Here is a 14,979-nt window from a genome sequence, read left to right as displayed (position 1 = left end):
AAATTCAAACAATACTTGAGGAGCTCGAAACGCCGTCTTCAGTTTTGAACTATCGTCCAAAGGCAACTGCTAAAATCTGGAAAGTAAATCAAGGGTTGAGAAGAACCGTGCCCCCGACAGGGCTTCCAGGGAATCATCCTTCCGCGGGAGTGGGTACGCATCAGCCACGGATACTTTATTTAACTTAAAAAAATCCACACAAAATCTCAAGGCCCCATCTTGCTTTTTTGACAAGGACTGTTTGAAGGAGCGATAATATCTGCAGCCAACATCTCGACTGCTTGGTGAACATGCTCCTTCTCTGTCGGGCTTAACCTATACGGGTTCTGACAAATGGGGGCCGCGTTGCCTGTGTCAATATGGTAATGCACCAATGATGTGCGGCCAATGTCATATTTGGACTTAATAAAGAGGAGCATGCGCAATGCGGACCTTTGTACCCCGGACAAGTCGGGGCTCTCGGAGCAGAGTGCGTCCATCCACGACTCATCACAACTCTCACCCCGCTCCGCAGCCGCGACAATCTTGACAGGGCCGGCCATTACTAAATCACAATCTGCCGGCGATGCATCAGCCAGGACCATGCCCGCCTGTATGACAGTGGGGCCCAGCCCTATATTGAAAATTTGGATAAAGGGTTCTTGATCATTCCTGATCATAGTTTGGGCTCCCACTAACGTAACGCTCTGGGCGGCTATGTTTGACGGTGTTAAAAGGATACCTCCCTCGGTAGCGTCCCGATCGAGTTGCTTCCTGAGCCGCAAAGGCACCAACATTTGCGCCCGGGGGGAATTTTAACAGTCTCCAGCACGAGTGCCTGGATTGTGGCGTTCACCTTACACAACCGAGTTGGGGAGGGCAAACAGGCCATTCGATGGCCCAATGGCAACTCAAGGCACCCTTGGTCAACCAGGATTTTAAGAGGCATTTTCCCCATAATATCGGTTCCCAACAAGCAGCGATTTAGAAACCAATACCGGTCCGGTCCTCTGAATATCGCCAATGGCCACGGTCGCCGATATTTGCCCCATAATGCCAAATGAGCCGCCATTTGCAGCAAAACACGGGACCTCAACAGGACAGAGGTTAGACAATTTAGTCGACAAACTATTAAAAATAATTTCTGATATAATGGTAGCGGATGCTCTGGTGTCAATGAGCACCCGTACCGCTACCCCTTGAACGGTACCGATGATGGGTGACGATGCCGTGGCTGCGGCAACAATGCGGTGGGCCAACGCCGACCACTGACCAGGCTGCCGTGGCCATCTGTCGGCCGCTAAATCCTGAATTTCACACCCGTGACCTGACCAGAATGCCCCACGCGCGAACCTGAGCCGACGCACGACTCGGATGCCTGAAGTGAGTGCAAGGGCCGGGTGTGTGGTGTATCGCGACTCGCCTGGGGACCCTGCGGAGTGAAGGAAGGCCGGTTGGAGGATGACGGCATCCTGGATGGTCTCCCTTGGTCGGCCCGGCATCCTTTTGAGATGTGTCCCGGGAGGCCGCACTTGAAGCAGATGACGGCGGTCGACCCCAGGCGAGCGAAGGTCTCCGTCCGCCAATCTCAGCCTTCTCTTCGCCCCACCTCGTCCTTCTTCTACCTGCTGCTGTCAAGCGATGCAAAGGCCTGGGGGGAATCGACCTCCTCGGGTGCTGCCGCCCCTTCGGCAGGTCCGGTGCACGCCGCCACCTTCGACCGGCGTTTAACATTGAAATGGGCCTGGAGGCATCGTGCGACTTTTAATGAGGATAAGTCGTCTTCTTCAGTGGCTGGAAGGACGATGTCTAGATCCTGGGCCAGCCCCAACATGCGCTCCAGGACCAGTGAGGCGAAGCCATCCTTATCCATTTTAGGATACGCCGCTTGTGTTAGCGATATAAGTGCGCTGCGGAAGACAAGAGGCGTCTTGACCTCCCCTCGTCTCCGCGCAGCAAACCTATGGCGTATGTTAGATGGCGGGTCAATAATTCCCACCATATGTGTGAGAGCCTGCGACAATGTTACACGATCTTCTGATGGGATGGAGTAAAACGCTCCCAAGGCATCGTCGTCCAGAACAGTCGGGAGTGCCCGTAGCGCTTCCAAATCCGTCCACCCCACCAGGTCACAGGTAGCGGTGAACCGGCGGCTGAAGCCGCCTAATTTCTTCCCGCAGCCACAAATTCTTTCACAAAGGGCAGGCGCTTCCTCAGTGCTGGCACCTCTGATTGCAGTTTCGGTGGGAGGTTCATTATGGCGGGAACCCCGCCCCGCTCTCCGCTCAAATCGTCGGCCGCGCGCGCGGGCTGCTTTTCCCGCATTTCCTGCGTGCGGGACGTAGCAGCGGCGGAGTCGTCATGCCGCGGCTCCGGCCTACCAACTCGCTCGCCCGGCTCGTCCAGCTCCAACTCCGCGACGAACACTGCCGCAGCGGACAGTAAGTTGGCCAGGCGCCGGCTACGCGCCCGCCTGTCTCTCCCCAACGCGGGCGGCACGGTGAGGTCATCTTCTTGGCGCTGGTCTACCTGCCGAGCTCCCTCGCGCTCCATCTCTGGGGCGGCCTTTCCTGGGGCTGTCTGGGAGTTCACCCCCTCTTCGTCTTCCTCCTCTAAGAAACCTTGGTGGGTTGTTTCCACCTAGTAAACATGTTGCTACTCTAAGCTATCACCTAGCTAGAGTATTGGCCCTTCTGGCACCAGATGTAGTGGGTTCCATGGAGACGCACACTGGAATCTGGAGGCACCATGTTTATTATACAGCCCAACGGGGCTACTACATTAACAGTACTATGGTTTACTAGACCCCAACCGAGTCACTATGTAACTGGGTCAGGACGTTAACTCTCCTGACCCACGGAACCTAAATTACTATCTAACCGACGACCGAAGACGCAACACGGTGAGTTTCCTCGCCCAGACAACCATGGTCGCTCCGCCCCCTTTCCTCTTATCCTCTTGAGCGTGGCCTCGCTCCGCCTCCATCCATGACCCCTGCCTGATCTCTCCCGACGGAACCGGGGCCAGCATCACGTGTCCCTCAAGCCCCCTTTTCGGGCCCCCTTCACTACCCTGTGTCGTTAATGTGCCCTCTCTCTCTGCAACGAGACCATGCCCTCTAGAGCCCGCTTCTCTTTCATATCTCCGCCAGTGCCAGAGTTAGGTACGTGATCTATACAGTTACCTGCTTGTGAACATAGATGGCGTAGATGCCCTAGAGACTCTATTTATGTCTCTACACTTCTACCAGCTTCGACAACTGCGCGCAGTCCGTCGTTCTCTGACCATGGAGACTGCAAGGATGCTCGTCCACGCATTCATCCACAGCCATGTGGACTACTACAACAGCAGCATCTTCAGCTGTGCCAGCGCTGTCCACCTGTGGCCACTCCAGTCAGTGTCTCGTCTGATATTTAGGAAACAGAAAAACATGATCAGATCACGAGTTTGATACGTGATGAGCTGCACTGACTATCAATTAAATACAGGATTGCATATAAACTATGCCTACTCGTCTTTATGAGTCTCCATGAACCTTCTCCATCCTATCTCATCGTTCAGTGCGTACCAGCTTCAACAGACCCAAATAGACTCCGACTCCGACTACGATCCACGGCTCGCGAAGACCTGCTGCTGTACCCGCTGCATGTAAACCTCGTGCGATACGGTCATCGCAGTTTTGGGGTCTTCAGCCCAAAGACCTGGAACACGCCACCCAGCTCCGTGAGTCTGAGCCAGTTCCGCAACAGACGCAAAACAGTGTTGTTTCAGAGAGCCTACTTCAACGTGTGATCTGCAATGCATGCAGTGATGGTAGCCGCACAAAAATCTCTGCAAGCAGAATACATGATCTCGGGATTAATAGGTACTAGTGGCATAGTAACTACATTATCAGTGACGTAGTAACTACATCATCAGTGGCGTAGTAACTACATTATCAGTGGCATAGTAATTACATTATCAGTGGTGTAGTAACTACATTATCAGTGGCGTAATAACTATATTATCAGTGACGTAGTAACTACATCATCAGTGGCGTAGTAACTACATTATCAGTGGCGTAGTAATTATATTATCAGCTCAGGGGGTGCTGTAATCGATCAGGTGGGGCCCCGACATTTGATTTGTCTTACTCGGTCGCACCTAGAGGCTATCCTATATCGCGGTCCCTCTTGCCTAATCACGTCGTTACGCTCACCGTTTCGAACATTTAACGCTGTAGGGGCACTGTGTCTTTGCAAATTGCAGCCACTACAGCTCCGTAAGTACCTCTTTGCAACATTAGGTTACTGCTCTAAATTAATTCAAATAAAACATATAACGTAAGCGAAAGCGTTTTCATAAAAAAGAAATTACACGGCGTTGTAAACAAGTCCTTGGTCTTTGACACTTTTGATGAAAACAAATCTCATGGTGGTTGTCAAGGGGGCCCCAACTCGTAGCTTTGGACACCGGGGGGAGGGGGTGGCCAGCTACCACACGCTCGTGACACCGTTACTGATGGGTTATTTTGTTTCATTCATTGTTAAAACCAGACTCCAGCACTCTTTTCAATGTACCAGGTAAAGCTCACTGAGCTTGTAGACAACACGGCCACACATTACGTCTCATCGCCACGCGTGGGAATTTATCGGAGCAGCCAAATGATCTGAGCGCCGCATGTTGTTTATAAATGTGGGGGGGGGGGGGGGGGGGGGCGGAGGTGGAGGGGGGGGAAACCGGAGGAGGAACCAGGAGAACAATCCACGTGAGAGAGAGAGAGAACACACCAACTCAAAATATACAACAGACATTGTCGGGATCTTTGATCGAACCCACCGCGACGTCCAGGCAAGCGAGATGATATCCCGGAAGCAGTTGCGGTCGCCCAGGTCTACGTCTTGAATGCGAAAAGAGCAAAGGATTGGGCATACAGGAGAGGGAGAGTGTGAGGCATCCGATTGTACACAATCCGCATTTGGTCTGAAAGCAAAATTGTGTTTGCTACAAACCCTGCCATGAACTCAATGCGTTTGTTCCAATCACAAATATCGTACATGATTGTATAATCTTATCTTTATTTATATAGCGCCTTAACTGAGCCGTTTTACTGAGAATTAAGAACGGTACAAGGTGTAAATGTGACGGTGGGGATGAGGTGAATACAATAAATTAAAGGAAGCAATGGGGGCGAATCTGTGACGTTGCGTGAATTCGATCAAAGTGAAATTGATCACAATTAATGATGAATTGTGTTAATGAGTTAATGGGTGAATGAATGGGGTGGATGAGTGAATTGGGTGAATGAGTGAATGGGGTGAATGAATGGGTTTGATGAATGAATGGGGTGAGTGAATGAGTGAATGGGGTGAATGAGTGAAAGCCATGTAATGAGAATATGAAGAGGGAACAGTAACGGTGGTGGTCGTGGGGTGAGCTAGGGAACAATAAGTTAGTTGTGAGTGTGGAGCGGAAACGAGTCAACCAAGATAACCGCTTAATGTGGAGGGAAAGTTTGTTCCAGTGAAGGGGGGCGACAAAAATAATAAACGTTTCTTAAGTGCTGCCCGTGATGGTCGATGGTGGCTATGCACGTGGCTTGTAATCCAGCACTGGGGAGGCAGTGAGGGTTGGTGGATCACACACAGATGTCGTGAATCTCCCTTCCGGGGAGCATCGAGGAGGAGTCATACCCTTGACTCGCCGTGACAGGGTGGTAGAGTCCAGCGAGAAATGTAGAACCTCACCTGTTCCATCTGTATAGGACAGAGCGGCGTTCTTCGGTGCAAGGCCCGCGGGCCACTGACGGCCCCTGGTGGCCTTTAGTGCGGCCCCCCGACAACACACGGACACGTGACAAAACCCCACCGACCCTCGCCGCTGCCGCCTCCACAGTGCTGCGTTTACAGGCCACGTGCATAGCCACCGCCACCAATTCTCTTGGGCACGCAGACGATGAGCAAGTCTCACGTTTGTTCACCCCTTTCCAATGTCTCACAGACCCCATAAGGAGTCTCACAGACCCCATAAGAAGTCTCACAGCCCCCATAAGGAGTCTCACAGATCTTCTTGGTTCTTTCGGTAAAGTCACGTAGAAGGAAAGTAATAAAATAATAAAAATAAAACATAATAAAATAATTCGCACGACGTTTCGGCCACAATGCAAGCAGCCATCCTCAGGTGAAACCAGGTCTGTCGAGGCGACAGCGTCTGAATGAAACCATAAGAAGTCTCACAGACCCCACAATGAGTCTCACAGACCCCATAAGGAGTCTCAGATTCCCATCAACCGCAGACTACAAACGAGCGCCCGGCCTGGCTAATGCGTGTGTGTTGCACTTCTTTGGCACCTTACGTAAGCCAACCGTGGTAACCGGAGGTGCGGGGAAAGGACAACAAACTAAAGGCAAAACGCAGTTCTAAAGAACGGAGTTTGTCAATCTAGATCATCTAAACGTGCATAGCTCCAATGGCTTCCTTTTATTGGAAGTTAAGGCGTTTCCGATTGCCGCAGAAGCACACCTGAAAGTGCAGGGTGATGCAGTGACCACCGTCGATGGCCAGCCAAAAGCCGGCGCTGCTGCTGCGGTTTATGCTCCTTGCCTAAGGTGCTGACAAATCTTGTAAGGCACGTAACCGGCGGGGCGACAGGAGGGATGCAAAAAGAGGAAAGTGTCAATTTCCGTGGCAGATTGTAATTGAGGTTAAACACAAATGTCAACAAGACTGCGAAATCTCCAGGTAGATGCTTGCAAATCCGAGGTGACATTCATCCTGAGAGCCAGGGAAGGGCGGGCGGCAAAAGCCGTGGCAGCGCTCCAGAGAGCGACCGCTTCATCTATCACAAGGTCATCAGTTGCACGGTCATAAAAAAAAACCTAAGAGTACGGTCATAACGTATCTGTCGTGTACAATGTCTCTCTCGTGTACAATGTCTCCGTGGTGTACAATGTCTCTCTCGCCACTACGGTGTGACCTCTCGTAATGTCCGTTGATAAATAACCTTATGCGCTTATGTGAACCAATCCACCAGTTTCATGCAAACAGACGGGAGGAATACAGGTTTTTTTTCGGGTTAGATTGCATAAATATAAATGTGTCGTTAAACCCGCCACCACCCGCCACAGCCAATGAGTAAGGTTTGTCACGTACAAATACATGATCAAACCAAGGGCGTCAAAACCACCAAGACTTTATGGGCTACCAAAGATGAACAAACCTGATGTCCAATTAAGACCCATAGTACAATCGGCTCTGCCACATACAAATTAGCACAATACGCGATGAAACAAATACAGCCCTACATTGTTTGGACCTCTTCGTGCATTGAAAATTCTGAACATCACGTAAATATCGTTACGGATATTTAGCCTAACCCTAATCATATTCTCGGAAGTTGTGATGTGACTTCTCTGTTCACGGGGGTTCCGGTCAATGAGTCAATTACAACCGCATAATCGTGGCAGTCCAATGTGAACTGATTTGAACCACTGTTTTTTTTCTTTCTTGTAAACCAACAATAACTCGTCTTCGTGTTTGCTCCAACTCGTGATATTGACCGAGCCTCCAGATCTCAGGGGGGGGGGGGGGCCGCGACCCCCCCCCCCCCATTCACGAGAGTGCAATTTGATGCTTCGCGGCCATTCATTCAAGACGAGCACCTCCGATTAGCACGGTTGGTTGTGTACGGTGCGAAAGGAGTTCAACATACATGAATCCAAGATTTTGCGTTATATACATTTGGCAGTGCCGATGTTTGGCCGCAAGCAATAGAATCGGTTTTAGTGCCAGGTTGGGCCGACTGACGCACAGCGGCTCACGTCAGTGACAATCCAGCATCCGCCAGTCGTTGTTAAGAACAGGAAGAAATAAAAAAATAGTATTTTTTGGGTTAGAAACTAAATTGGGATTTTTCTTCTTCTAACAATTAACAAATTGGTGAAGGGGGCGTAAAATTCTAGGAAGACAATTCCCACATTTTCTTTCAAGACCTGCACACATTCAACCCGGCCGCACGGTGCTCTTATACCGTTCCCCTTGGTGCATCTTTTTGTTTTACCAATTGTGGGAATTTTGGGGAAATGTCCCCAGCGCTTTCGTTTCTTCCGTACGGCGCTTTGCGGGGAGTGACGTTGGGGGGAAGGCGCATCTGTGTGAGAACGACACGAGGCCCGGCGCAGCTGCTTCACTCGCAGAGGTTTTTTTCTTGTTAACACAAACTCGCATCAATAAACCCTTGACCCCTCGTGGAACAACAACAATGTGTCTACCTAATCGCAATGGGGTGTTGCGAATGCACGAGGACCCCCAGCAAGATGCCCTGAAGTAAACCACTCAAGTGACCACAACTCAAGGATAAAGTTCGCATGGACAGTAGCTCTTTCTTAAGACAGGGTAAAACCTATTATTTTTCATACTTTGATATTGGCCAAAAAGGTATCAAATGATATAGCTGCTCACCACGAGCTATAAATGCTCTTAGCTTTGTGCTGTTAACCTTTTCGCATTCTCTGGTCTGATACCGGTGAGACTAAGCCATAAAGAAGGCAGTCTCTGGTATAGGCCAATCAGTTTCAAAGACAACGCATTATCAAAGCATGTTTTGTTTGCATGTTCACCGCAGGTATGCGTGGTTAATGCAGACTTAATTCCATGCAAGAGGTAACCATATGGTGTTTGAACATCTTAACCAGTGGCGGCTCCTGCAAAATCTCTCAGGGGGGGCAAATGTCTGGATGATTGATAAGGATAAGGTCCACCCCATGCAATGGATAAATTAACAGCTTAAGCATGTAAAGGCAACTTCACTTCTTTAATATTAATGAAAAATAAAGTGACTCTTACAATACATCTTGTTTGTTTCTATACTCACTATTAAAACAAACCACTCAAGTTTATTTTATTAAAGATTCCACTAGATTTTGATTTAAAACTTTCGTGACTGCAGGGATTCATCTTCTTGGTTCTTTCGGTAAAGTCACGTAGAAGGGAAGTAATAAAATAATAAAAATAAAACATAATAAAATTATTCTCACGACGTTTCGGCCACAACGCAAGCAGCCGTCCTCAGGTGAAAACCAGGTCCGTCGAGGCGACAGAGTCTGAATGAAACAGCACACGAGCTTGGAGCATATATATAAGCTGGGCGCCTTGACAAAGGAATTTGCATATCAAGAGGAATTTAGCATATTTATGGGAAATGCAGGAATGTGATTAGTACTGCATATGCATGTGCATTATGCAGGATTAACAGCATCAAAGGGAGCTGCAGTTGCTGCTGCTGCTGCAGTTGCTGCTGCTGCTGCAGTTGCTGCTGCTGCTGCAGTTGCTGCTGCTGCTGCAGTTGCTGCTGCTGCAGTTGCTGCTGCTGCTGCAGTTGCTGCTGCTGCAGTTGCTGCTGCTGCTGCAGTTGCTGCTGCTGCTGCTGCAGTTGCTGCTGCTGCTGCAGTTGCTGCTGCTGCTGCTGCAGTTGCTGCTGCTGCTGCAGTTGCTGCTGCTGCTGCAGTTGCTGCTGCTGCTGCAGTTGCTGCCTTATCCATTTTAATATAACACTATGTATTATTCTACCCACCCTAATGTGTATCACACTGCTATATATTTACTATACAATTATGACACCATACATTACTCTGCACACTGCACCATGCCAGTGAGTGGAATGTTGTGGCCGAAACGTCGTGAGAATAACTTGCGTTGTGGCCGAAACGTCGTGAGAATATTTTTATTATGTTTTATTTTTATTATTTTATTACTTCCCTTCTACGTGACTTTACCGAAAGAACCAAGAAGAAGATTCAACTAGGTGGCGATAAATTATATTGTTGGATGAAACGTGCTTACGTATGATGACGTTAGCACGTATGATGACGTAAGCACGTTAGGGCTTGCCCTCCCGGAAGCCATAGAGAATGCATTGGAGCGCCCCCGTTCGAAAAAAACATCTTTCAATGTAAGTCTATGGGGCCACTCGGGGCGATTCTCAGCCGGAGTGAAATCGCCCAAAAAGAGGCGGTACTCCACAGAACGTGACATGACGCTGATTGGACTATATCCAGAGGCTGACAGTGACGGCTAGCGTGACTCTGTGGTTCAATGACATTGGTGGTGCGTCGCCCAATCGCCCTAATGAAGAAACCGCCCCTGATCTTAACAACCGTTTTATTGCCAGAAAGAGTAAAACCTACAGTGATACCTCGGTTCACGAACACTTCTGTTCACGAACAACTCGGTTCACGAACAGAAAAGTTCATAAAAATATGCTCCGGTTCACGAACTCCGCTTCGGTTCACGAACAGGAGCCGCGGCCATTTTAATGCTATTTCCAGGCTGTCACATGGTCGTGACTTCCTGTAGGAAGATCGTGGAGAGAAGAAGAGACACAGAAAGAAGTACTGTGAGTACTGTGAAGACACTTTCAGTGACTTTTTGCTTTTTGGTGTGCTTTTTAGCACATACAGTACTGTACTACTGTACTGTACAATACTATACTTACTGTATTGTACAGTTCACCCGTTTGAGTGCTTACTGAAGTCATCTCAAGCAAGGTTAGTGTTCTCTCTTTATACATTACTATACTGTACAGTACTAATGTGTATTGTAATTTGTTTCATATTTTTGTGCTTCAAAAACCAAAAAAAAAGGTCAGAACGGATTAACCGGATTTACATTGAACCCTATGGGAAAATGTGCCTCGGTTCATGACCAATTCGGTTCGCGACCAGAGTCAGTTCACGAATTAAGTTCGTGAACCGAGGTATCACTGTATTCTTATTTTTCAGACATCAGTCTGCCAGTAGGCGGGCGACATTGCTACGTAGTTTGCCCCTATTAAGTAATTTGCGAACGATTAATACAATTTGGCGAAGTTGCACCGCGATACTGGCATGCACGGCCTGATCTAGTTCGAATAACGTCACTGGATCGTTTAATGTCTGCCGTGAAGCAGATGGCGCAAGCATCTATGGTTCACATTCCCGCAGCATTCACCAGGACAGCCACTGGGCTCGAGCTGGGAACCTCTGCAAGGCGCGGCAAAAACACGACACACCGCGTACGAATTAATGCGCGTTCGTTTGAGCGATTAAACAACAAGCATTTGACCTTTGGAAGACATCAACTTCGTGTTTATTAACTGTAAAGTTACATTGTGAGAACCTAATACTGTACACAGAAACATCACAATAACGATGTTAAGCCGTGAAAACCCGAGTTAAACGTTAAGTTTACAACCATACGTTTTATTCTCAGCACAGATGTAAAAAAACCCGCCAGACACACTATTAACGCTGCCTCACAACTGAGGAACGTATAGGTAACAAGTCAACGTTTCAGGCGATGACCTATCTTAAAGGGCACAAAAGAGTGGAAATAATTATGGACATAGTCCGTGAGGCTTTCTTTATTTACTTTTCCCCTAACGAAGAGGCCTATTTATTGTTTTAATATTAGTGACAGTGATAACATTGGCTTAGAAAATAAACAGGAGGCTTTCTTGCAAAACTTGAAAGCCACGCGTCGCCCAGTGATTCAATACAATATTTCGCCATTTTCATCTCCAAGCGACATGACTGCCTCTTCCAAACGATAGCGACGGGTGGCGTCTGTCTAAAACGATCGCCCATGGCGTCTACGCGGCCAGCGGCTGCACTGCGCGCGGTGCTGGCTGCCGGTCCCGTCTGCGACCACCAGCCAGTCACACGGGAAGAACAAGACGATGTGAACGACGGTATGCAACGAGAATTCTCTTAAGCACGTCATTGTTCGCAACGCCCTTCCTCAAACTCTACACCTCCCCCCCACCACCATACTCCCTTCAACCTCTGCGCTCGCCCCCCAGACTCTGCCTCTCTCTATGGAAACGAAGCGGTGGCACGAAGCAGTATAATCTATTTGCATGCACACAGCTTCAGCCGTGACAAATTAATGCACGGAAACAATAATGCATTTTATATATAAAGAGCCCTTATGTAAAGGCTTATGAATAAAACACTTCAAAGCTTTATATATGCTGCAGTGAATATGACGCTTTAAGTGCATCCTTCCTAAATGGGGAAAAATGCTCCGAGAGGAGATGTTCGCTCCGAGCTCCATCATGTCCGACCTTTGCCTCCTCTCACTCTTGGATTATTATACGGCCTTCCGGTGGTACTCTGGTGGGGCCACTTCATAGTCATTCGCGCTGAAGAGGGCGGCAGAGTTTTTCACGAGGTACCTTCGACCGAAAAAGGGGGGGGGGGGGTGGGCGATTGCATGAGCAGTCCACATGTCATCATCACTGACACCCCTAACAATATTATTACCAGTCACTAGAATATCTGTCATCATCATCGTGGATGGAATCATCACACTCACCACTGTCACGTTTAGCACCATCAACATCGCAACATTGTTACCGCCATTATCACCACCACCACAACTCTTGTGGTATCCACATTTGAAAATTATAGCAAATCACTCAACTGGGAAAGACATAGTTATCGTCTGCCCCATCCCCCAATGCGATAAACTATTTCAGGATACCCCCCTGAAAAAAGGGTCTTTGAGACTGAGTGAGACATTCCTGGGACAAAGAACCGTATTACTATAATAATAAATTATTTGGTGATGCTGTTGCATTGGTAGTGGTTCACAAGCACAAATAACCAGGCGGTGCCCTTTGAGAGGTCTCTACGCACGGTGTCAGATTTAGGGGACCGGGTCACTAATGGGGACATTAGTTCATGACAAATCATCCAGGGAGGGCAGTGAATAAAAGCACGTTACATTTGTGGCATTAAGAAAAGTAGCAGTTTATCTATATTTGACGTTTTAATGCGAACAGTGTAAACAAGGAGTGTGCGGGAGTGAGGAGTGGTGGCGAAGCGGTTAGCGTGCTTTGCCACGAATCTGGCGAACCTGGGTTTCGAATCCTGCTCACGGCCAAAGCCAAACTCAACACATTCGTCAAAAAGTCTGCCTTCAAGGGCCCATTATTTTAGACATTTCCCGAAACGTCACTCAAATTGTTTTTTCTTCCTTTGCTTTAAAGGCAAGTGTTATTGACAAATGTGTTGATGTTTTTCTAAGATGCGGTACCTGGCAGTGCAGAGGGCGAATGGGTGACACTCACTTGAGAAAGTCGTGCAGGAAGATGAGAAGCAGAGCCATGCCTTTCTCGTCCAGAGGAGTGTAGGCCAGCATGGAGCCTATCCGAACTAACCAAGACAAAGACCCCCGTATAGAATTAAAAGCCTGTTGGGGCAACTGCTGTGAGCAAGTAGCACCTATGAAGGGTGGCACAGCACACGAGGGGGTGGGTGGCCAACACCACGCCAGGCCGCCTTTGTCTTCCTAGTGGCAATGTTTACATACCGCGCCAGGTACTCATTTGAGGCCGAATCGACCTAGGGGAGCCCCAGGATCGGTTCAGATAAACGTCATGGATGTTGGCCATGAGCGGGAATCACACTCGGGTCACCACCACTACATTGCCCCTCCCCACCTAACACACGCACGCTACAACCGCCATTTGCTACCAAGTGGCGGTGACGTCACCATGGTGCTTGTGCTAGGCCATGTGCACGTTAAGGCCACGTGAAGTATAGAATGCCTGCCGGCAGGTGGTCACGGGACAGACCCAGGTGCCAATGGGTTGACTGACTGAGATGACCCTCCGATGCACCACCTGTGCCCCCTATTCTGCCAACTTGGTGTTATAGCACTCCAGCGCTCTGCTCATTGTTGTGATCGTCGCTCCTCTGTCCTCTTTTGTTGCTGGAGGGCGACTGCCTCCAACTGCCCAGTAGCATCCTTCACGAGCCTCCTCTACAGAGGCCGATCTTGACACCGTTGATACCAGTCATTGGCAAGTCCACTTAGCTCCACATCCTCTTGTACTACATCACTCCATCTCTTCTGCAACCCATGCCGCGCCCGTTTAGCCCACTCTACCCCGCCGAACAAAAGCTGTTTAGGCATGTGGTGGCTAGGCATGCGGGCTAAATGACCCAGCCAACGCAGCCTTGCCTGCCGGAGAAGCTCACCGATGGGACTTTGTCCAGATCTTTCAAGGATTTGTGAGCTCCTCACACAATCCAGCCTGGTTAAACCCAGGATGGATCGTAGGCAGGCCAGCCTCAATGTCTTTAACTGGCGAAGATGTTCCATTAGGGGGGTCCATGTTTCGTAAGCATAGTGAAGGGAGGGCATGACCGTGGCCGAGAAGACCCGAAGCTTCGTGGAGTGACAGACCAGGTACGCAGTCGATGAAAAGATGCCGCTCGACTGATTCGGATTGAGACCTCTGCTGTCAAACCGGAGCTAGTCATGAGCACATGCGCACACACACATACACGAGTGCGTGCATGTGCCAAACTTGTTGTCATAACATCTTCATTATCGCTGCCTAGCAGCAGAAACATATAACAGTGGTTAAGGTGTCGGGCAATAGCACGAGAGCGGAAAGAATGACAGCTTCTGAGATGGAATGTTATAAAAACGATCAAGTTCATAAATGTGTAGTGACATCGCGAGATGTCAACGTGTAGTACCGGCCCTAGAGGGGCCCGGTGAGCATTGATTGATAACGCGAGATGGCACTACACTTGGCGTGCAGTGCCAACCCTACAGGACAGGGTGTGTGAGTGTGGGCCGTAGGATGAGGTTACTAAAGGCCATGGCACTCTGGTTGACCCAGGAGGACACGTGGCCAGTCAAGTCTGCAAAGGGGCCCCAAGTGGGGGCTAGGGGTGGTCACGTGGTTGGGATCCAGATCTCTCCCGAGGATTCTAGAAGGTGGTCGTGGCAAAGGGCGGAGCCAGCCACGCCGCAGAGAATATAAGCCGGGTTCCGAGAGAGATCAGGGTTGTTGTTCATCATGGAAGAAACCTTCGTCTACATTCTCCGTTCAACGAGTCTCCAACACGTGGACCTGGACACAAGCTGTTGGTCCCCGTCCGTCGTAGCAGTTACATTGTGATTAGTGCAACTAGCCTGGTGGTCACCACCATAGGTTGTTATTCTGTTAAGGGGAAAGTTACCCCG

At 49.2% G+C, this 14,979-nt stretch overlaps 1 protein-coding gene across 5 annotated transcripts in view; it reads right to left on the bottom strand.

The window, feature by feature from the left end:
* Positions 1-11,059: 11,059 nt before the first annotated feature.
* Positions 11,060-14,979, bottom strand: part of MORF4L1 (mortality factor 4 like 1) — a 37,345-nt gene continuing 33,425 nt past the window's right edge. For 4 of the 5 annotated variants that reach the window (XM_061570878.1, XM_061570879.1, XM_061570876.1 and 1 more), the window contains 2 exons: positions 13,067-13,151; positions 11,060-12,169 (listed from right to left, as the gene is read on the bottom strand). In XM_061570878.1, the coding sequence (XP_061426862.1) occupies positions 12,085-12,169; positions 13,067-13,151 (170 nt within the window). In that variant the 3' untranslated portion in view covers positions 11,060-12,084. The remainder of the gene's footprint in view (positions 12,170-13,066; positions 13,152-14,979) is intronic. The other variant, XM_061570880.1, reaches the window with a different exon arrangement.

This window comes from Lethenteron reissneri, chromosome 46, assembly GCF_015708825.2.
Source record: "Lethenteron reissneri isolate LAM-NWPU_2019-01 chromosome 46, ASM1570882v1, whole genome shotgun sequence".
NCBI lineage: Eukaryota > Metazoa > Chordata > Hyperoartia > Petromyzontiformes > Petromyzontidae > Lethenteron > Lethenteron reissneri.
The sequence above is the reverse complement of the archived record's forward strand: the minus strand, read 5'-3'. Positions and strand labels throughout refer to the sequence as shown.